This window comes from Pangasianodon hypophthalmus, chromosome 8 (genome assembly GCF_027358585.1).
Source record: "Pangasianodon hypophthalmus isolate fPanHyp1 chromosome 8, fPanHyp1.pri, whole genome shotgun sequence".
Classification (NCBI taxonomy): Eukaryota; Metazoa; Chordata; class Actinopteri; order Siluriformes; family Pangasiidae; genus Pangasianodon; species Pangasianodon hypophthalmus.
The window spans coordinates 6,892,026-6,915,959 of record NC_069717.1 but is presented as its reverse complement, the minus strand read 5'-3'; the positions used below and the strand labels follow the sequence as shown (position 1 = coordinate 6,915,959).

Genomic DNA, 23,934 nt, shown 5'->3' with positions numbered 1-23,934 from the left:
GAAGTTTGAAAACTATTATTTCATACCCTATGTAGTGCGTGTATATGTGTAACAGGATGCAATTTGGAAAGCATCCCCCCAAAAAAAAAAGATTTCTTGAGGCTGAGGAGAACTTCCTGTTGGCAACCAGCAGCAGTTTTTCGGTTTCTAGGCAGTTTTTTTTTTTAGCATGCCGCAGGACTTTTTAGATAGCTGCTGGAATATAATATTTGTTAAATTACTGTATTGATATATAAGTATATTACATTTTCGAGAAAATTATGAGAAATACTACATATATGTACATAAAACGACTTTTTAGCCGTAGCTAGTTAGTTAGGGGGATGACGCGGTTGCCTCGCGACAGCTGTGTTTGTTAACAAGCTAACGGGTTAGCAAGAAGACTGAAGGGATTTGTTTATGCGGGATTTGATTTGTTTTTTTGTATAAAGTAAATAAAAAAAAATGAGTGAACAACTTAAGTTAATCGTGGAACAGCTGAACCGAGAGCCATTCAAGAAGAACTTGAATTTAATCACTTTTGACTCTCTGGAGCCGCTGCAGCTTCTGCAGGTTCTCAATGATGTTCTGGCTGAAATTGACTCTAAGGTGAGAGCTTCACATTCAGGGGCTTGGAGTCTGATCAGCTGCTGAGTCTATCAGGAATATGATCTAATCTAAGCCTTGATAACTCGATCTAATTTAAAGGTGATCCCAGGGCAGTGCACCTTGTTGCAAAGGCACTTCATTTAAATGCTGTGTTTACTATAGAAGAAGTAAGACACCTTGTACAAGAACAACACAGGACAATCACTTTTTAAATCTCTCACTTAGATTTGTATTTGACTGTTCTGACTGGCTATAATTCATCGTCAGACATTATGAGGCTCTCATGCATAACTGATTTCACCCAGTTGTAATGTACTGTATTATATGAACACAGGATGGAGAGAGAGAGATGTTTTTGCTCAGCATCATCAGTAAGGCTGGAGTTGAGTTACTTCTTATGGCATGCAGTCGTACCCATAATGCAATCAGTCAATCAATCAATCAATCAATCAATTAATCAGTCAGTCAGTAACATTCACTTCCATAACACCCCATTTTTCTTAATTAATTTATATACAGCAATGCAAGACTATTCATTCATTTTCAGTAACAGCTTTCTGCTGGTCAGGGTCGCAAGCATCCCGAGTCTATCCCGGGATCACTGGGGGTGAGATGGGATGGGATGCCAGTACATCAAAGGACACCGTACACACATTCCCATCCACATGCCCACGCGCGGGCCCACGCACATTCCCACGCACATTCCCACGCACATGCCCACACACATGCCCACACACATTCCCACACACATGCCCACACACATGCCCATGCGCATTCCCAAACACATGCCCACGCACATGCAAAACTTCACGCAGACAGCGACCCAAGCTCAGGATCGAACCAGAGACCCTGTGCTGTGAGGTGGCAATGCTATCTCCTGTACCACCCCAATAAAAGACCAACAATTCATAAAAAATTTACAGCATGCATTGTCAAACTTTTCACAGCCAGGGTCTCCTTTAGCTGTTAAAAAAAAAAAAAAATCCATGGACCCCTTCATTACAGATTTCTTTTATGCACACAGAAGGATGATAAGGTCTACATGTTATTTGTTCATTCTCTCCCATGTATTTACTGTCTTATATTTCAGCAAGCATTCGATATTCGAGAAGAAATGCCTGAGCAGACGGTCAAAAGGATGTTCACTTTGTTGGGAATGCTGAAATACAAACCACCTGGCGGTTTCTCTGATGTGTAAGTTAAAAAAGTAGAACACAACGAGTGTTAATATGGCAACGGATAAACATTTATCAGTATCATAGTTGAATTTTCTGATCTGATTGATCAGAAGGTGCTGGTTAATGTCTCTGAAAGCCAAATTACATGTTTATATTAATGCACACATTGTAATATGTTATCATTTCTGTAGTAACAGCTTACACATGGACTTGAACAGCGGACACTCACCTTATATAATAATAAGGACGTAATAATTATTAAAAAAAAAAAAAAACAAAGTGTAATGTGTAATATGGTGTTTTCTACGAGGAGACTTTTATGTAGCATTTTTGGAAGGAGTCTCCAGTGTCAGCGCTTTGTAACAGCATGAAGAGGGGAAAAAAGAGAAAGGCTGGTGAGGGAATGACTGTTTATAGCTGCTATAATAAAAGCAATAACAGGAACTAAATTGTGTAGTGGACGTTAAATTCGACAACGTTAAATGGATGGATATAAATGGATAAAAAGTATGACGGGTGATTCATTAATAAATTTAAAAAAATTTGTTAGTGCTGGCAAATTGCTGTGATAAAAGGGGAATAAAACACATTGGGGCATGCCGTTATTGGAAAATAATCAACTTCTGTGTGGTAACAGTAACTCCGCTTCATGTCCGGCCGCATCACGCCACCTCGTCACCGATTACTTTCCTGTAACGGCATGTCCCATTAGAAATGCTAACAGAACATAAAGTAGTAAAGGTACATAACTCTAACATTCTAAACAGAGCAGAGTGTAGGTGTTGATAGGGAAGTTTTTGCTTCTCTTATCACCGAGCCGGAGTTTCTGCTCGTCTCTGTTTTCCAGGAGCAGTTTTCGGCAGGGTCTGGTGACGGGCAGTAAGCCGGTGGTGCACCCCATCCTGCACTGGCTGCTGCAGAGGGTTCCTGAGCTGAAGAAGAGGGCTTATCTGGCTCGCTTCCTCGTCAAGCTGGACGTGCCCACCGAGTTCCTGGCTGATGAGGTCATGGCCGAGGTCTACCGCCAGGTCTGTGCTCATTTTGGAGTCAATGGACACAATTTTTCACTGAAACAGCTTGTATTACATTTTAAAGTAGAACATCTCCTGCTGTTTTCAGTGCAGCTTGATTGGAAACTGAAGTTTTGGTTTTATGTAGGTAAAGACAGGAAATTACAAACATGGCTAAATACACAGTATGTGCACAGATCATGTAAAGACATGTACATGAACAGTGGTCTCATTTGTACTAAATAAGATCATCAGCATTAACTCTATTACAGTTTAAATAGGTTTGATGTCAGCTCTTAAACTTCAGCAGTATTAATGTGGCTGAATAGAATATTTTCTTTTTTTGGTATCCTATAAAGAGTATATTGCACCTTTTGTGATATTTTGTACATATAGTATGTGATTCTTTTGTGATTTATTATCCATATAGTATGAAGAGCTGGTAGAAGTATTCAAGAATTACCATAAAGAGTGTGAACAGCTGAGGAACTTTGGATTTTCCGCAGCTGAGATTCGACGGGTAAGAGAGTCATTTACTCTTTTCTTACATTCACCCACTTTTTTGAATATATTGATCAAAAGACAAAACCATTTGCACTGTTTATACAGTATAACAGCAGTAATTACAATTAAAATAAAGCAAACGTTTCTTGGCTCTAGGGAATAAAAAGAATGAAAATTGAATAGTATTTTAAATAAAAATTCTTGCCAGAACTTCTTGTAACTATAATAGCAAAAAATTGAGATTGAGTCAGAATAAAAAAATGTGACTGTTTTATTTTGATACAAATGTGATTTACATTTATGGCATTTGGCAGACGCCCTTATCCAGAGCGACTTACAAAAGTGCCTTAAAGTCTCTATTAATAAATACATTCTGATACTGGTTCGCTAGGGCAGGAACTAAGAATACCTTCAGTCCGAAAACTCTCTTGGGGATGTAATATAGTAACAAGCACTCAAATAGTACAAAGTTTTTTTTGTGCTAATTAAGTGCTAATTTAAGTACTTTAGGAAGAGGCAAGTCTTTAGACGTCGTTTGAAGACTACCAGTGACTCAGCTGTTCGGACATCTAGGGGAAATTCATTCCACCACCTCGGTGCCAGAACAGAGAAGAGTGTGATATACGGGGTGCTTTGAGATAAGTGGGTTCTGGTCCGTTTTTGGCTTTGTAGGCAAGCATTAGTGTTATAAATCTGATGCAGGCAGCTACAGGAAGCCAGTGGAGGGAGCGTAGCAATGGTGTGGTGTGGGAGAACTAAGGAAGGTTGAAAATCAGTCGTGCAGCTGCATTCTGGGTCAGTTGCAGAGGACGAATGGTGCTCAGAGGCAGACCTGCCAGGAGCGAGTTGCAGTAGTCCAATCTTGAATGGCAAGGGACTGAACGAGCACCTGAGTGGCCTGTGTGGAAAGAAATGGACGAATCCTTCTGATGTTATAAAGGAGAAATCGGCATGAGCGTGACAGATTAGCAATGTGAGAGGAAAAGGACTGTTGATTGTCCATGGTTACCCCAAGGTTGTGTGCAATGACCGAAGGTGAGATCAGAGAGTTGTCCAGGGAGATCACAAGATCCTGACATGGGGATGAATCACCTGAGATGAGCAGCAGTTCAGTTTTACTGCTGTTAAGCTGCCATCCATGATGAGATGTGTGCCAGACATGCTGAGATCTGATCAGAAACATGAGTGTCTGAGGGAGGGAAGGAGAGGATTTGTTGAGTGTCATCCGCATAGCAGTGGTATGAAAACCCATGTGAGGGTACGATCTCACCAAGAGATTGAGTATAGAGGGATTTGTGTGAGTTTTTATATGAGTTTTTAATGCTACAGACATCTTTTATACTAACTGGCTATCTCTTGTACTAATTCACATTTCAATGTGTAGCATTTCTGGGAGTCTGTTTAAACTGAATTTTTGACATTCTTGCAAAAAAAAAAAAGAAAAAAAAGAAAATTAGAAAAACATAGGGCACATCCCAGTGTCTATTACGAAGCCATTAAAATTAATCAATATTATTTTTTAAGGTGTTTTGAAACCCCTTTGCCTATGTCTTTGACCCATTCAAAGAAATTGTTTGACCAAAGAAGTTGTATGTTCTTGAAAAAACAGTGAATTGATTTGAATTTGTTGCTGCAGGACATTGCGGCTATGGAGGAAGAGAAGGATCAGCTCATTAAACGAGTGGAGCGTCTGAGAAAGCGGGTAAGAAGACTTTTGGCTTTAAACTTGTTTCAATAATAAAATGTCTGTCTCATAAGGAATAAATTGTGTAACGTGAGATAGATTGACATTTTATTCCTTTGAATATCCACTACAATTCTGTTCAACCTTAAAGAGTTTGTATTACTTCATTTGTCCACAAGGTGGAGTCTGTTTCTAACCATCAGCGCATGCTAGAGGTGGCCAGGCAGCTTCGGGTGGAAAAGGAGAGAGAGGAATCTCTGGCTCATCAGAAACAAGAGCAAAAGAACCAGGTGCCTGTGGGCTCCATTTCTTTTGCTTAAACAGTTCTAATGCTAAAGAAAATTGCTTTGAGCGTCGTGACTCAGAGCTTCATGTAGAGCATCATATATATCTGTCTGACATATAGACTAATAGCTGCATCTTTCCCAGCCAAGAAGATCGGTTTTATGACGTGTGTTACACATGCAGCCTGTTTGGTTGTGCATTTCAGCTGTTCCAGGCTGAGCAGAGGAGGCAGAGGTGTCAGCTCCAGCTGAAAGACTTGCGACAGGCAGCAGCAGATGCCAAGCCTGAGAGTGAGTAGACCATGGAAAAAGTCCTGTGTACTGACAGTGCAGGACAGAGGTCAAACAAACGTCATCTGCACAGGCGTCCCACTAAACAGACTCCTTTTAAGCATGTAAAGGCTTTATATGATGATATGTCTTTTATAGGCATCGCACACATTCCAGCATGTGACTAAACTATGGTGTGAATTGTAATTTTCCAGATCACTAGCTTTTCAGCAGTTCCAGTACTTCGACCTCAGATGACACGTACTTGCATTTTTTCCGGCAATTTTTTGTCTGTGCTCATATTTTTCTCTAAAATTAGCAGAAGTGTTATTTTGCAAATGAACTGTCTGCACTGCATATATAGTGTGTCATGTGGGAGTGTGCTATGAGAGCGTAGTGCCAAAAGGCTTCTCTATTGCAGGCCTGGTGAAGAGACTGGAGGAGGAGATTAAGTTCAACTCTTACATGGCATCAGACAAGCTGCCCAAAGAGCTGGAGCGCATCCGCAGCAAAGTGCACTACCTGCAGAAGGTGGCGTCCGAGCCGGCCATGGGCCACGCCGAGCTGGACGAGCTGGAGGACAAGGTCACATCACAGTACATGTTTTATCCTGGTCTTAGTTCAGATCTCGGCACAACACCTACTGCCGTTCACATGGAGTGGACCACATAGCCATCTACTGCTTAAAGGAGCAGTTTGAGAAATCATCTCGTTTTCCTCTTTACCTCAAATGTAGTCCGGAACTATGTATACTGGAACTATCTACATAATGTTGCTAACAAATAAAGGAAGCTAGTAGCCTCCAGTTTAACACTGCATGAATAACTCATCACACACTTGGTTCAAACTGTGTCAGTGTGTTAAATAATCTCAATTTTGGTTACATTTGACTTTCCGTTAACGATAAAAATGGACCTCTTTCTCAGTACATAGTATGGGGTCGTTCTGTGCACTCAGAGTTAGAAAAAAAAAAAAAAAGTAACTGTATGTTAGGATTGATGATGAAAATAATGTAGTTTTGATTTCATTTTTATATTTATATACATTTCTATACATATTTATACCGCAGCACTGTTGAATTCTCAAATTGGTTGGTCAGAATAAAGGTCTTAATAAACTTTCATCATCAAACATCAGTGCCAGCTGTAGTTCAAAGCACATTTTCTTTCTTGTTAGGTTCATTAGCCTTGTATCTCCAGTCCAAAACTAAAGAAGCAAATTACAAATACCAAACATTTCTGCATGGATGATCATCTACATTTGCAGTAAAGGGGAAATTGTAGAAAAATTGTGTTGGCTGCATTAAAGTTCATCCCTAAAGATAACTGAGCACTCAAGAATATAAAAGTATATACAAATATTTAATTAGCTGCACAGCGTCTCGTTTTCCATTTTCTAATGTTCCAGATCATTTAATTTTCTACTCATGTATTTTACTGTTTAATTTATTTTATAATTTTTTTGGATGGACCTTAGACAAAAGTATTTGTGTTTCTCCTGGTGACCAGATTAAAGAGCTAAATCAGATGAACCAGGCGATGGAGAAGAAGATGGCCAGGACTGACCCAATGGATGATAATCTCACTCTGTACAGACAGCAGGTAGAAGCATTTTTGTCTGTCCCTTTATTAGAGTCGTGTCAAAAGCAAATAATACAAACAACAGATTTGTGAAACCTTTTTACTTAATGGACATCTAAGTACAGTTGATAGATTCTGTCAAGATACACATTCACTGGCCACTTTACCTGGAACACTGTACTAATACAGTGTCGGACCCCCTCTTTGCTCTCCAAACAGCCTCAATTCTCTGTGGCATGCATTCCCCATGGAAACATTTCTTTTAGATACTGATCCATGTTGACATGATTGCATCACATAATTGCTGCAGATTTGTTAGCTGCACATTCTGTGACTCTCCCATTCTACCACATCCCAAAGGTGCTCTATTAGATTCAGGTCTGGTGACTGGTGAGGCCACGGATGTGCAGTGAACTCATTGTCATGTTCATGGTGCTGGTTTGAGACGACCTGTGCTTTGTGACGTGGCAGATTATCATGCTGAAAGTAACCATTATAAGATGAGTATTAAATTGTGGCCATAAAAGGATGCAACAGTATTAAAATAGTCTGTGGCATTCAATCGATGCATGAGTGGTGTCCAATGAAGGGTCTAATGTTTGCCCAAAAAAAAAAAAGAAAAAGAAAAAGAAAACATTCCTCACACCATTACACCACCAGCAGCAGTTTGAACTGTTAAAACAAGGCAGGCTCAGACCATGGATTCAGGCAGTTAATGCCTAATTTGATGCCTAGTTCTGACCTCACGATCTGCATGTTGGAGAGGAAATCAAGACTCATCGGACCAGGCGATGTGTTTTCCAACTGAAAAACTCAAACCAGCTGCTGTCACATTGGTTGACTGGATTAATGAATAATTGCATGAATGAGCAGGGGATGAGGTGTTCCTAATAAAGTGTCCAACATGGTTAAAAGTGAGTGTGTCTATTTTGTTCCTGTACTGTAACTCTTGTTCTTGGTGTTTGCTATACTATAGATGTAGATAGGGATTTGGCTGAAATACATTTGGCTGGAATATTTCCTCAAAACATACTTCAGGTTTATAAGTTGCATCCCTCTGTTTTCCTGTATGTATTAAGACACAGCTTTGAACTTGAAAGAATGATTGATGCCTCTCTGTGTTTGTTTCATGTTGATAATAGCCAGATCTTTATTATCATTGCATAATGTTAGCATCATGCTTTGATTAACTAAAATGTCTTCTGTTTTAATGAATAGATAGTACAGCAGCAGTGATTGGCTTTTTGATAGATCCTTCATGGTGGCACGTCAATGGAAACCCTTAAAAATATACTGTTTGTTAGGCCTCCATCATAGCACGTAAGAAGGAGGCAAAGGCAGAGGAGTTGCAGGAGTCCAGGGAGGAGATGACCGCCATCACAAGAGAGCTGAACGCCAAGAGTCAGGCTGTGGGACAGGGAGGAGTCGAGATCATCCGCTCAGACGAGGTACAGCACAGCTACACACACGAAAACCACACTACGTCACAAATATACCTCACTTCAACATTCATTACAGTAACTTACAGGACTGACATGTACATACAAGATAATCTCTACAAATTAGGCTCCAACAGTACTGTTGCAAAGGGTGCTGTTACGGAACTGAACATGGTACCAAGATACTACAAGTTTATTGAAAAAAATAATAATAAAACAGTTACATTTGCTTTAGTGATGCTGGGTACACAGCTGTGTGTAATATGCTAAAACTGCTCCTCTTGAGATGATACACAGGAGCAATTTTAGCATATTACACACAGCTGTGTGCCCAGCATCTCTGATGCAAATGTGACTGTTTTATTTATTTATTTATTTCAATATTTTAAAAAAGTAGTGACAGCCAAGCAAAGCATTAAATTGATCAAAGAAAGTAAAAAAACAAAACAAAAAGTAATACCAATTAGATAGTCATCTTAGCTTTATTTGTATATATGTGTGTGTATATATATATATATATATATATATATATATATATATATATATATATATATATATATATATATATATATATATATATATATATATATATAGTGTGTGTGTGTGTGTATTTTTCCCTTCAAATATCTGTATCTCTTCACACTCCAAATTGTGCAAATTTTCCTTTTTTTTTTTTTTTACTGTTTAATGCAGTTTAGCAAACTTTCTCTGTATTCAGTTCCTTATTCAGTTAAATTGATCTTTAACAGATATTTAGATGATTTGTGTGTTTTAATGTTTCAGACTTGCTGTTGTTATTATTACATCTTAAGCTACTTTTCAGGGATATTTTCCGTGAAATACTGTATTAGTATAAATTAGTATAAATTGAAGTATTTACTGTGATATTAGTATTGAAATTGAATTTTATGGTGTCAGCGTCAAGGCTTGTAAATCAAAAAAGTGTGCTAAAAGGAAAAAGCCATAATGTCTAGAGTGGATAACTGGGTAAACGTTTATCCTAACTGGACTACATTTAGTCTAAATGTTTGTCATGTGACACTTGGTAGAATAATGTTACCAATTTCACTTTGCTCTTCTGTGTACTCTGTTCTCTCTGCCTTAAATTTTAAATGTAACCCTCCGTGTCTCAGTAAACTAATACATGTCTGTACTGTATGTCCCTGATAAGGAATCTGCACATCCTCGTAAATAGCATTGTGGTGTTAATGTTCCTGTCTCTGCTCTCTGTCTGTATCCTCTCACACTGTTGGTCTGTCTGTCTGTCTGTCTGGGTGGTTGGTAGATTCCAGCTTGCCCTTATGCAGTGAGATGGGAGGCAGAGGAGATAGAGAGGCACAGAGGCTAAAATAGCCCCCACTGTGTCTTTCCACTTGCTTCAGTCCTATCATCCTTATTTGATAAGGTTCGCTTCTGCATGTGGCTCTTCCAACTGTAAACGGCTGCAACACTACACCAGCCATGGATAATGATACAAGATAGGGAGAAACAGGGAGGTACACTAGTTAGGAAGGAACAAAGAAAGGAGTAAACTGCTACAGAAACAGAAAAATGAAAAAAGAAATTCTGTGCGTGTGTTTAGCTGTAGAAATCTGGACAGTTTTTGCTCAACAAGTGATTTATTTCCCCCAAAAATGCAACTTTTGAAAAGTAAGCCCAAAATAGACTGCAAAGTAATGCACATGTCAATGAAAGTAACTAACAAAAATGGTGTATGTCTCAGTGTGTGCGTGTGCTTGTGCGTGTGTGGAGGATGTTTAAGACAGCGCTCTGGGATGGCTTATGCCCTTGTATGGTCGCACAATGTCACTGCTCCATTTTAAAAATGGAGAGAGAGGGGCACAAGGGGTTCATAGCTGTTGTAATGAAACCGACCGAAATTTAATAGATCCATGTAAATAGTGCAAGCAGCTGGTCCATATCCTAAAATCAGTGTGTGAATGTGTGTGCTCTGCACTCTCCAGTCTGCCTTTTTTTTTTTTTTTCAATCTTACGTACTAGTAATAAGTTGAGAAAAGATAAGGAGCTCTGCTTTGCTTTAACTTTTAAGCTCGAGTTTTTATTTAATAAGCTAAAAAAAGTCCTTTTTTATACAGATTAAAAGATGATCTGTATAACCAACAGTTAATACATGACCTTTGTAAATTAAACAGTAAAATTTACATTTGATGTTACTTGAAAGCATAGCAGATAGTTTATTCTTTTATACACTGCCATCAACGGTTTAAATTTTATCACAGTACAAGCACTATTAGTGCTTCAGACATAATGAAAAGATTGAGAATTGTAATTAAATAAGGGAAAACATTGAATTGGCCACCAAGGTTTGTGTACATTGCATTCATTCATGTTTTGTTTTGAAATTGAAATGGGAAAACAAGGAAATAGCTTTTTTTATTTGATTTTTAAAAAATGCAACAGAAAAGTGGTCACCCTATCATCAGGAGATCGCGAGTTTGAATCTCGGCAATGCCGTAGCCACCTGTGGCCAGGAAATACGATTTGTGAAATTTTGGGGGGACTGTGACACATTTCTGCATGAACACAGTTGACCTGGAGGTACAAGCATGCACTTCTACAGTTCTTCTTCTCTATTCTCAAGTTAAGATGTCTACTCTGAAGCCTTATTCTGTTTTCCTAAAAGATGTGATAAAAATAGGATCAACATATGCAGAAATAAATTTTGGGTGATTGGTATATTCTTAAATTGCAGCACCAGGAAAATCCTGCTGATTTTTTTTTCAGCTGCCATGTCGTCCTCCTTTATCGTACCCTCTTGCTATTTTTAAACCACACATAGTGATCCATATTAGCAGTACATCAGGCACTAACGGCAACCGCTAATCTACCCATCTTGCTACTACTTACATAGTAACTGCTGATACAAATCGGGGTAATGAAGACCGTTCATTTATTTTAACCCCAAGAGTAATCTGAAAAGATGAGAAAGAAAGCAAAGCAATACTTTGCATACTTTTCATACTTTCATACATTTTAGAGAATGTCAGAGTTTAACCAGATGCTAAGATATATTGTGCTGAAACTTTTGACAGGAAATGTACATTTCTGATAATATGGTTAATGCTCATCTTTGCTAACTGCTAACAGCTTCTATTACTGAATCAGTATCACATGGACATGTTCATCTGTTTCTTCTGTATTTTCTACATCAGGCCTAAAACGTAACATCCACTCCATACCTTCTCTTTGTGTAGTTCATGTAAATGCAGGACTCTGCTAACAGTGATTTATTTGCCCCCTAATGCCTCTGCATTTTTTTTCCATTTCACTGTGACGATTACCAACGCATGTGGTGGCTAATTTAGCCTCTGTCACTTGACGGCCATTTGTAACGAGAGAAAACAAGGGAACACTACCCATCGCAATTGTTGCCTATAATCCCTCCAACCTTGTCTGCCCTTGATGTCCTGAAATACACAAAGGGTAAACTCTGACACACAAGCTCCACATTCCCTGAGCGACACACGACACACTGTGATTTCTGAGGTTGCTTTCTACATTTATAACTGCTGGCTGTAGTGACAGCAGGGCGGTCCAAGCAATGTCCTTTCGCAGGAACTGCGAGATGACGAAGGCGCTTTGCACCCCTGGCCACGTGCCTAGAGGTTCAAGTTACTTTTGTTATGGACCGAGGAGACATCCCTGAGGGACACCGCTCCACTGCCAGATTCTTCTTAAAAAAATAAATAAATAAAAATAAAAATAAATCCCCTCCTAACCCACCACCACCACCACCACCACAACCACAAATCAGATTTCATTCAGCCAGTATTTTGAAATGTCCATTCTAACTATGATGTGTATTCTGAGTATTGCTATGTAAGGAATAAAACACAATGTCCGCACCTCCCGAAATGTATTATTCCGCTTACACCACAGTGATCTGATAATGATTTAAGTTTTGAATTAATTAATGAATGACACGTCATGATTTTTAACCATTTATAGTTATATTTAATGTTGTGGAACATCCTCAAAACAAGTTGTGTCAAACATATTGAAACTAACTAAATAACTAACTAACTAAATAAATAAATAAAGCATCTTGTCATGTTACAGAGGAAGCAGAAAGTTCTCTGTCTTGAAGACTTTTCCATAGTGGAAACCTTACTGACTGCTACAATGCGCTGACACTGGAGACTCCTTCCTTAAATGTTATATAAACATAAGTATATAAAGCAACTTGCTTGGTTGAATAACGAGACATTTTTGTATCTGTTAATTATTGGCCTTAAATTATACAAGTCCTTGTAAATATGTTGTCACTATAGAAACTATGACATGTTAGAATCAATGCATTAATATAAACATATCAAAGAAAAAGAATCAACATTTTCCGACCAATCAGATTTGAGAATTCAGCAGCGCTTTAGTATACATTTTGTTTTATCTCAGAATAGAGAATGAGCGGATAATCTTATCTGTCGTCTTGATGACTTCTAGTTTGACAGCTAGTCACTTCTGCATGGAAGATGTATGGAAGACCCTCAGACAGGAGCCTGCGTGTGTGTGAGCCCGATGTTTATTCCTGTTGGAATGTTCCTCCTGGCTCCCTGCTCACTATTGTTATAGCACAGCACTTTTACATATTCTGATATGACGTGGTGGAGTTTATTTGTCAATGATTTATTTTTCCACATGCTTTCCAAATCCAAACTTGATCCTGACTGTCCCTCATGGTTTTTGATTTGTTGGTTGTTATCTCTGTTTTGTTCACAGTTCAAGAGGTACGTTGCCAAGATGCGTGGCAAGAACATCGTATATAAGAAGAAGCGTCAAGAGATGGCGGAGATGAAGGCTGAGTTTGGCATCCTACAGAGGACGGAGGAGGTCCTTCGCCAGCGCCACACTGCTGCACAACAGCATCTGGTATCCAAATGGCCCTTCTCATTGCCATGTGCCCTTACATCTTCACATTATGCCAGTTAACACACATGGTTTGGTTTTACTTTGGATTGAAATCAGCTCTATCAACTTTATGTCCATATTTTTTGCACCACTTTTTTCCTCCCATCCTGCATATTTCCATATATTCATTTATGCAAAGTTTGTAATTTTATTCAATTTATTCAAAGTGGGTGATAATTTTAATCTTAGGCTTAGAGCTGAGAAGCTGAAGGTTAGGGAAGATTACTATCTATATATATATGTGTGTGATAATCCAAGAGAATAAATTTTGAGGCACTTTCCTATACTGAAAAATATTATATTGAGAGAATATATATATTGTAGAACACTCATGAAATCCTCAGGCAAATGTTTTCATTAATTAATCTTTATATTGTTAAGTAAGTAGCAAAAAATGACAATATGTTACATTATAGGAAAGTAATTAATACCAGGGTGACGCAATCCAATCCAATGCAGTGCCAATTATTTTACCACCCTGAAGTTTATTATTTTCCTATTAAATCATACCATGTCATGTATTATTCCTCATATACCACAGCAATTTGACAACACTAACAATTTATTATTTATTGAAGAATGAAGCATTGTAATTTTTATTAATTTGAAGTTACATTTAATGTCTGTGAAACAAGTTCTTTTTACACTAAATGGTCAGAAGTATGTGGATCTGATTTTGGAACATGGCTGTAGGAATTTCTGATCATTCAGCCACTAGAACATTAGTGAGGTCAGGCACTGATGTTGGGTGAGGAGGCCTGGCGCACAGTTGGCATTCCAGTTCATCCCAAAATTGTTCAGTGGGGTTGATGTCTGGGCTCTGTGCAGGCCACTTGAGTGCTTCCACTCCAACCCTGGCTAATCCTGTCTTTATAGAGCTCACTTTGTGCACAGGGGCATTGTCATGCTGGAACAGGTTTAGGCTTCCTAATTCCAATGGAGGGAAATCATAATGCTATAGCATATAAAGATATTCTAGACAATGTGTGCTTTGTAGCAACAGTTTGGGGAAGGACCAGATATGGGAGTGATGGTCAGGTGTATACATACTTTTATATATTGTATCACTTAGCAGCTATAAGATGAAAAAAAGCAGCTCGTAGCATTAGAGAGAAACTGTGCCTGTGTAAGTTGTTAGTATAGAAAGTGTTAGAATGATTATATTAATCATGATTAATACAATTGCATTAATATAAACCTGTGATTTAAATTAGCTGCTGTTATTAAAAAAATCAATCAACACCTCAGACCAATCAGAACTGATGATTGGAATAACATTATTATATAACGTAGGTGAGAACAGGAACCAGTTTGTCTGTTGGACAATCCACAACATTAGAGCTAATTATAAAATGCATGACATGTTGTTCATTAATACTGATTCATTAAACTTTGTAATGGTTTGCAAATCGCTGTGGAATAAGCAGAATAACACACTCCAGTCTGTGCTGTTACGTAAAGTGCTCAGCTTGGGTCTCATGCCGTATCACACCCACTTGGCGTGCATTATTTTTTATAACAGCATGGTCTGGAGTGTGTTATTCCTTACATACTTTTCATACATAGATTATAATGTAAGTGATTTTAGACATCAGTCCTTTAAGGACCCAACAGCTCTGGGATTCAAACTCATGACCTCTCAGTTTATAGAAAGAATCTTTGGAGCTACCACACCAGCCTAGTAAATTACACATAATTCCCAGCACACACTGATAAATGATATATCTTGCTTACTTCTGCTGTATTTTATTTAACTACATTGAGCACATCGTGATTCTTTCATCTGATGCCTCTGTCCAACGTTCTGTCCCTGACCCTGTTCCACTCAAGCATCCATCCCCATTCAGATTTCACTGCGTTCACATGAAGTTACAGCACCTTCCTGGAAATGACTTCACACCTTTGAACCCTCCCAGCCGTGGACCTGCTGATAGCCCTTTTGACGCAGGAGGTCTGAGCCCGAGCTATTTGTGAGAGCAGCATTTGCTCTCTGGCTACGTGCGAGGCTGTTGTTAGGCGAGTGAGAGAGTTTTGCAGTGGGTTGTGCGAGCCTGGGCCTCGCCCCCTCCTGGCAGCTGTCCTTCTGTTCCTCTCTCTCTCTCTCTCTCTCTCTCTCTCTCTCTCTCTCTCTCTCTCTCTCTCTCTCTCTGGAAAGCCAACCATCAATATGACCAACAAACACATGATCCTTCACTTACTCTCATACATGGACCACCAGCAATGTCTTCATGCACTGTCACTAAGTCATTCACAGACATGTACACACAGCACTGCTACAAAATCATAGCACAGAGACATGATATGACATACGTGTGAGCTGTGTTTGCGTAGTAGCTGCTGAGAGTTTTGGGTGGTGTGTGTGGGGGGCATCAGGTCGCCAGACTGACAATATCTAGGCCCTAATGAGGAGGTGCGCTGACAGATATACATCTTAAAGTTCCCAAGATCTCTGACCTTAATGAACCCACATAGTGTGGTCGTGTATGTGGGATTACCACCACTATAATTTCAGCACGTTTCCCTGAGAAAAGAACAGAAACCCTGTTTACTTATATTTGAAATATAAATGATTTTTTGTGGTTATTCTTTGCAGCTTAAGACATGTCTATCTTATCCTAAGACTTTTTGTTTGTTGAGTGTAATGGTTGTAATTTTAAATTCTTGTTATACAGCTGCATGTTTTATACATTTACTGAAGTTCAACAGCTGCCCTTTGATTTCCATTACAAGTCAGTTTTGAGTTTTCCATTCTTTTTACTAAAAAGAAACATTAAAGTTCTTATCTATGGTTATCACATATATGCCCCTTCACCCCTTCCCAAACATTTTTTCCCCAAATTTGGTCACCTTCCAATTCCCACCCACCATTAAGCTCCCCTCTGTCATACAACAGGCACCCACTGGGGAGCTATGTGAAGCTAGCCAACAGTATCTTTTCAAAATTCTGCACATGCTGCGTCACAGAGCAGAGTAACACACTCATAGGAAAATCACTTTCCGCCCTCTTTCACATACATGAGCTCACAGATGCCCATGATTGGGTAACGTCACTGTGACTGACAGGGAAGAAGGTGTATGTCATCTCTCACACCTAGAGAACATGGCCAATTCTGATCTCTTGGCTCCCGGTCATGGATGTCTGTGTCATCGTCAGGATTCAAACTTATGATCTGCAACATTAAATGTAACTATAAATGGATAAAATATATGAGTTCTTAAATAAATATTTGTTAGCATTGGCAAATTACTCTGGTGTAAGACGAATAAAACACTTGGGGATGTGCTATTACTGGAAAATAAGCAACATTGTTTTATACTTTACACCAAACATACCCAAACACGCATCGATATAATCCAGGCTCTTTGGCTCATATTATAAACAGTATCTGTCAGTGTAGTGTGTGAAGGCTCTCACACTGTGTGAAGAGGTGAGCACTGACTGTGTAGACATGACTCTTCACAGAGTGCTTAACACACTCAGAGGCCTATTGTGTTTCCAGCCTTTCAGCAGCATCATACCTTTTCTGCTTAGTGCATGAGCACTGATTATACCTGCAAATGAGACTCAAATGACTCCTGTCAGGGGACATCGGATCTAGACTCTAATGTAAGCATAATTTTTTGTTTTTCAGCAATCCCTGGAGGCTCAGAGAGGGATCTCGGGCTTCAGCGAGACCCAGGAGGAGCTGGAGAGAGTCTCCGCCATCAAAAGTGAATTGGACGAGCTGAAGGGTCGCAGGCTGGACAGCATGTCTGAGATGGTGAGCAGATAATAAAAAGGCACATCTGAGATGTTTCTGTTGTCCTCATATTTCCTTTCTCCTTATACTCCATCGAGGGTTGAATTTTTAAAACCTTGACATTGTCACATATGCTGTTTATTGCATCAGTTTGTGTGGTGTTCCCTGGCTTCATGTTTTTGTTCATTAATGAGCGCTTTGGGCTTATGGGAAAATGCTGCTCCCCTGATGAGATCTGTAACTGCCCTGGCACTCCGCTTGCTTTGGGTTGCTAGAGAAACTAGAAGAAAAGAACCGCTGTAATGCAATATTGGGACAAACAAATATGAGCATCCTATCCATATCAATAATTGCAATCTTACCCATATGAATAATTGTATATTAATCTTTATTAAATAACAACAATTTTTCTTTTTCAATTTATTAGTAGACTATGATCATGTGCTGCAGCGTCAATACAGGTCCCTGCAAATGAGTTGTTCCTATAAAATGTATAAGAAACATATTAGAATGACAGCATTAATATAAACCTATTGTTAGAATTACAACTAACTATTGTCAAAGCTGCTGTCATAGAAAATTAATCAACAACTTCAGATTTGGAAATTCAGCAGCGCTGTAGTATAAGTCCATAATGAAGTGGGCCAGGTAAGTAGTGAAAAACTCAAACGGTCCAATACAGGAGGTTTCCAGAAATAACGAAGAAAGCACATAATTGTGGTCTTTTGTGTTGTTTCAGGTGAAGAAGATCAATTCAGCAATATCAGAGAAGAAGTCAGCTCTGTCTCCATTAATAAAGGAGCTGAGGCCTCTTCGCCAGGAGTGCCAGGTGGGAGACTAGAACAAAACTACAGGAGATTGTACAACACATACTGCCCCTGGGAACATAGTGTAAAATTACACAGGTATAATATGTAGGTGTTACATTAAACGTCCAGCAAAGTTTAAATGAAAACAAGACTAGGCAAGTGTAGTGTAGCTGGACCAAAGTCTGCTGCTGTGGCATTTGAAAAGTCAGTCACATCACCATAGCAACCACAGCAAAGCAGTAGAACTTGAGAGGGTTCGGAGATGCATTGCTTTTTTCCCCCACAATTATTTCTCTGGCAAATGCTTTCATATAAAACAGCTTACAACTGAAAAGCTTGATTGAGGGTCCAACAGTGAGTCACTGGCCAGCCTAAGATTTGAACTCACCTGATCACATTTGATTACCTTCTGAGCCTTAACCACTGAGCCACCACTGCCCACTACCCTATCATTAATAGTACCATGATTAGCAATAATTGATGAAACATCATTAAAATCTCTATTTTTATATTTGAATTTCTACCATGCACCTTCATTCAGTCAGTAAGCAACATGTCTTTCCTAAACCTCTTGATGGTCCAGGAAAAGCAATAATTACGTAGGATCATTGTTTAAAAAAAAAAAACAAACAAACAAAAAAAAAAACAGCTGAATTTGCTGATCAGACCAATCTAACAACTATCTAGGGGTAGTCTTGGTATTCTAATGAGTACACTTGATTGAGAGCCTTCTGTCTAATACTGTTGGCCTGCTATGCCACTCAAGACCTAAAAGCACTAAACACGATACAAGCCAGATCTTTTGACCATACGTGAGCAAGTGTCCCGAATTATAGAATACAGTAGACAGATGTTTTATAGGTTAGCTTTCACTTGCTAGTTCACTTTGGCTCACTAGGTTGTTCAAACACTGCCAATTTACATTCAAAACAAAGAAACTCATGTGAAGTGCATGTAGACATCAGTTCCTTAACTCACCAATTATTCATGCTTTGTTTATGCATATTGAGTTTCCACAAGACTAACACTGACCCAGTTGGAACACTGTAACAGTAGTATAGTACTAACTGTACAATTGTGTAAGCATTTTTTTCCATTTGTCTAAACCAGGAACTTTCCCAGGAGTATGAAGAGAAAAAAGCTCTGTATGACACTTGTGCTGCTGGTCTGGAAAGCAACAGATCCAAACTGGAACAGGTAAAGTGGCCTATTGTTATAATCTCTCACACAGCCTTTTTCATGCAGTAGAATAGTGTCTTATGTAATTAGGACTTGTTAATAAAGTCTTTAAATGTGCTGATCTGGTCTAGGAGGTCAGGACCCTGAGAGAGGAGATATCACAGGGGGAAAACCGCTATCACCAAATCAACTGCATGAAAGAGGTAAGATCCACCCTCCTACTAAAAACCAGTCCTGTCCCTTACATCCTACTATTCTTTTACTTCACTACCCCTCTCTCCACCGCCCATCCATTCGCAGATCACTGAGATTCAAATGCAGCGGGCAGCAGACGAGATGAAGATCTATGTGTCCTCTGACCCACAGACACGGAAAAAGTCCATCAGGTATCCAGATGCTTCTCTGTTCACACCTGCTTATTCATATGTAAATTCTCTGAACGTGGATACGAACAAAGCAACTCTGTCTGAGCTTATTTTAAGCAATACGTTCCCCATATGCCCTCGCTTTTCTTAACATGGAAATGTGGGACAGTTTTCTGTGTCTCTCATTTTAGCGATGCTTAGAGGTGCTCCACTACTGTGTCCTATTCTTGGTTTCTTCATTACTTTCAGTCGGGCAGTCATTAGAGGACAATAGAGGTCTTTTCATATAGAAATGTATTTTCTTTGAAGAAATCATTAACCCCTAAGGTGTGAGTCTGGCACCAAAAGAGTGGCCTAGAATTAGACTCTATGGCAGATTCAGAAGTTATGGTATATCTCACAGTATATTACATATTAGATATTATTATTAAAGACCTAGATAGAAAAAGGATGGACTATTGAATTTTTCTGACTTTAAACCTAAATTTGAAATTGGTTGTATAACAATGAATATTACTGCAATAAAATCGGTCTCAGCTTGTCCTTTTTGTTATATCTGAGTTTTAGCGAGCATTTCATTCAAAGCCAAATATTTATTTTACAGCATGGGGAGGGAACCGGTATTACTCTGTATAAAATACTTCATTAGCTATCTAGTTTCTAATAGGTATATTAATTGACACTAACTTATTGGGTTCACACCCCAAATGTAATCCGCCATCCAATCCACAACTGGAATACATCACATCACCCAATGCACAAGTGTAATAAAACACATCACCCAATCCACAACTCGAATACAGCACATCACCCAATCCACAGATCGAATACAGCACATCACCCAATCCTCAACTCGAATACAGCACATCACCCAATCCACAGATCGAATACAGCACATCACCCAATCCTCAACTCGAATACAGCACATCACCCAATCCACAACCTGAATACAGCACTTCACCCAATCCACAACTCGAATACAGCACATCACCCAGTCCACAGATCGAATACAGCACATCACCCAATCCACAGATCGAATGCAGCACATCACCCAATCCTCAACTCGAATACAGCAAATCACCCAATCCACAGATCGAATACAGCACATCACCCAATCCACAACTCGAATACAGCACATCACCCAATCCACAACTCGAATACAGCACATCACCCAATCCACAACCTGAATACAGCACTTCACCCAATCCACAACTCGAACACAGCACATCACCCAGTCCACAACTCGAACACAGCACATCACCCAGTCCACAACTCGAATACAGCTCATCACCCAATCCACAATTGTAATAAAACACATCACCCAATCCACAACTCAAACACCTTATTTCTCAGGTCACACCTCAAAGATTCCACTCACTGGTTCATACCTCAGACATCTTTTTCCCCAAACCACGATAACGAAACAATAACGTATTAGAACATGTTCATTAGTTTAAACCTGTGGGTTGCCATGCAGCTGGAACTATTGTCAGAACTTATAGAAAATTAATCAACACAGAAAAGAATGGAGAATAAACACATTTTAACTGCTCTTCTTTTCAGGGAGCAGTACATGAAGAACATTGCAGAGCAGGAATCTTTGGGCAAGGTGAATCCTTTGGTTTCTTAAGTTGTCTGTCAAATCCCATAGCCTGGTATCCCCTTTCCTCACTCTGTTACCCAGACTTGTGTGCTTACTGCAGGTTGATGATAGGTGACAACAGGGGCTTGGCCTCTGCTATATTTCTGCCAAAGCCTTTGGAGCATGCTGTCATGTCACTCTACATCATGCTTCAGTTACACCAAAGCATGTGATTTATATGGCAGTGATGAACAACATTACAGCTAGACCATCCTCAGAAGGAGAACCTCCTGACATGACACTGACCTATATGCTATGTTGTATTTCGTTGATTCATTTGAATTATTTTTAATAGTATTTCTATAGTGATGGTCTCAAGAAAGCAAGATCACACAGTGAGCTTTGCGTGAACAAGGCGGAAGAAACGGGAGGAGGGAGAACGGGAGAAAGTTTATCAATAAAATAGGCTAAAAGGTCATTTAGAGGCATGCTAACAATGCTATTGTTTTCCTCTGTCGACAAACAGAAGCTCCGTGAGGAGCAGAAGCAGGTGAAGGAGTGCCATGGGCCCAACATGAAGCAGGTGCGCATGTGGAAGGATCTGGAACAGCTGCTGGAGTGTAAGAAGCAGTGCAACCTGCGAGCCCAGAGCCAGGCGTCCATTGGTCAGGTTATCCAGGAGAGCGGAGAGGACCGTCTGGTTCTCTAACTGAGCCACACAGTGCGTCAACGATTCTAGCTATTTTTGTGTTTATTGTATCAAGGAATACTTTTCAGCTTTGATGGAGCAATGTGTGTTCAGAGCATAAAGAGAAATTTAATGACTATGCTATTAAAAGTTTCTCTTCCTTTTTCCCCCATCAGTACAATACTCAGTACAATTTGGTCTTGCTTTTCAAAACGGACCAAAATCTCCTTTTTTGGACATAATTAACTGGACTTGGAAGATTTTTAGTGGAGATAACCAGTGGAGCGCTCTGAATCTGAGAGAGGGAGAGCGAGCGAACGAGAGAGAGAGAGAGAACACATGTTCACAGAAATGTTCCATGGATAAGAGGTTTAAAAAATTCAAACAAGTCCGTCGTCTCCATTTTGACGCGTCTTTAAGAATAGCGCTACAATCCATGTGTTGGAAGATAACAGCGAACAAAGTGTTACACTTTGAACGCGCCTGCACACAGTTATTTTGGGAAGCAGCAGTCATGACCTTGGGCAGAAGAGCTGTCCAATTTAGGAATTCGGCTGGTCCTTCTTTTGTTTCCGTCACTGAGGGGCAGAGGTAATCAGCAGAGCAACATCTCTAACTCCCCCCCTACCTGTTAGTGCACATGAATGAGTCTCTGACTTGGGACATTTCTATGATGTAACAAGAGCCGTTCAACTGTTTGAATAATAAAATAAATTGGTAAGTGTATTATAAGCAAAACCCATAAATCTATCTTGTATACATTTTCAGTTCAGAGGATTTTGTAAAGGTCTTCCTCAGTATGTAAACTAGCAGTGAGTGAACACAAGCTGTTGCGATGTCAACAAATGAGCTTCTTTTATATCTGCACTCAATCCAATTAACACAACATTTAAGCATTACATTAACTGTTCTTCTGTCAGTAAGTAAGGAATAAAACGAAGATGCATAGGAAAATATTCCACTCTGAAGTTTGCATGTTCCAATGTGAAGTGGATTATTTTCCTATAACAGCACTTCCCACAGTGTTTTATTCCTCTTACACCATGGCAATTTGCCAACCATTACAATTTTTAATTTATTAACAAATGTCACGTCATGCTTTTTACCTGTTAGTTGCATTTACATTTACATATAGTTACATTTAATGTTGTGGAATGTTCACAAGACGAGTTACTTCCTGTTACTTACATTCTACCAGACATTAACTGTCACTCCCTCAGCGGCTTCTCTTTTTTCTTTTTCTTAAATTAAAAAAAGAAGACATCTTCTCATCTTACTGAGAAATCGAAAAGTGCAGGCTTCTGTTCTGAAGACTTTACCATGGCGGAAAACATACTGGCCACTCCAAAGAGCTGACACTCGAGACTCCTTACATAAATGTTAAATAAATATCTTCTGACAGAAAGCTTCACCGTATCAGTGATTGTATGTTTTTCTTTGCTTGCATGCTTTTAGTCCATTTATTATTAGGCATAACATTAGAATGAGTGTTTTAATATAAAACTAAGGAATAAAACATAACATAAGTGCTCTTCTTAGAAAATAATAAATGGTGTGTGGTGGTGTGATGTGGCCTCATGGCCTCAACATTCCAAAGTTGATTATTTTCCAATAGCAGTGTATGCCAAAGTGTTGTGCTCCTCTTACTCCACCAGTGAGATTAGAGAATTAAATAGTGCTGTGGTATAACCAGAGATATCACACTATATAGTATATTAAAGTAGTATAGGCAGTGCCATCACAGAGAGTTTGCTAAACCAATGATGATATGAGGTGAACATCAGAGAAATTTGTATTTTATGGCAACCTTTTTGCAAATCTGAAGTAAATATACTTATATCATGGTATACTAAACCCCATTTTATTGGCAGTTACTGTTACCTTACCATGAATGTTTCAAAAAGTTTGACCCCATAGTAGTAATAATGACAATGCCTAAATTGTTACAGTAATGCAATGCTATAATATACCATCTTCCTACTAAAGGTCATTTAAAGTGGTTAATATAGTCTACATTTAATTCAACTGAAAGTCACCAAAATTCCAGCATCGTAGCAATAAACATCTGGAATCATCCCTGTCATCTTGGAGTGGAACAGTTGGAG

The 23,934-nt window shown here is 39.1% G+C and overlaps 1 protein-coding gene across 1 annotated transcript; it reads left to right on the top strand.

The window, feature by feature from the left end:
* The first annotated feature begins 94 nt into the window (after window positions 1–94).
* Window positions 95–23,234, top strand: ift81 (intraflagellar transport 81 homolog). The gene is made up of 18 exons (XM_026927826.3): window positions 95–588; window positions 1,679–1,782; window positions 2,614–2,794; window positions 3,207–3,296; window positions 4,917–4,982; window positions 5,144–5,254; window positions 5,455–5,539; window positions 5,940–6,103; window positions 7,027–7,119; window positions 8,403–8,546; window positions 13,278–13,427; window positions 17,099–17,227; window positions 17,946–18,035; window positions 19,126–19,212; window positions 19,326–19,397; window positions 19,495–19,580; window positions 21,123–21,168; window positions 21,668–23,234. The coding sequence occupies exons 1-18, from the start codon at window positions 445–447 to the stop codon at window positions 21,848–21,850; spliced, it is 2,025 nt and encodes a 674-aa protein (XP_026783627.1). The 5' UTR covers window positions 95–444; the 3' UTR covers window positions 21,851–23,234.
* Window positions 23,235–23,934: the final 700 nt, after the last annotated feature.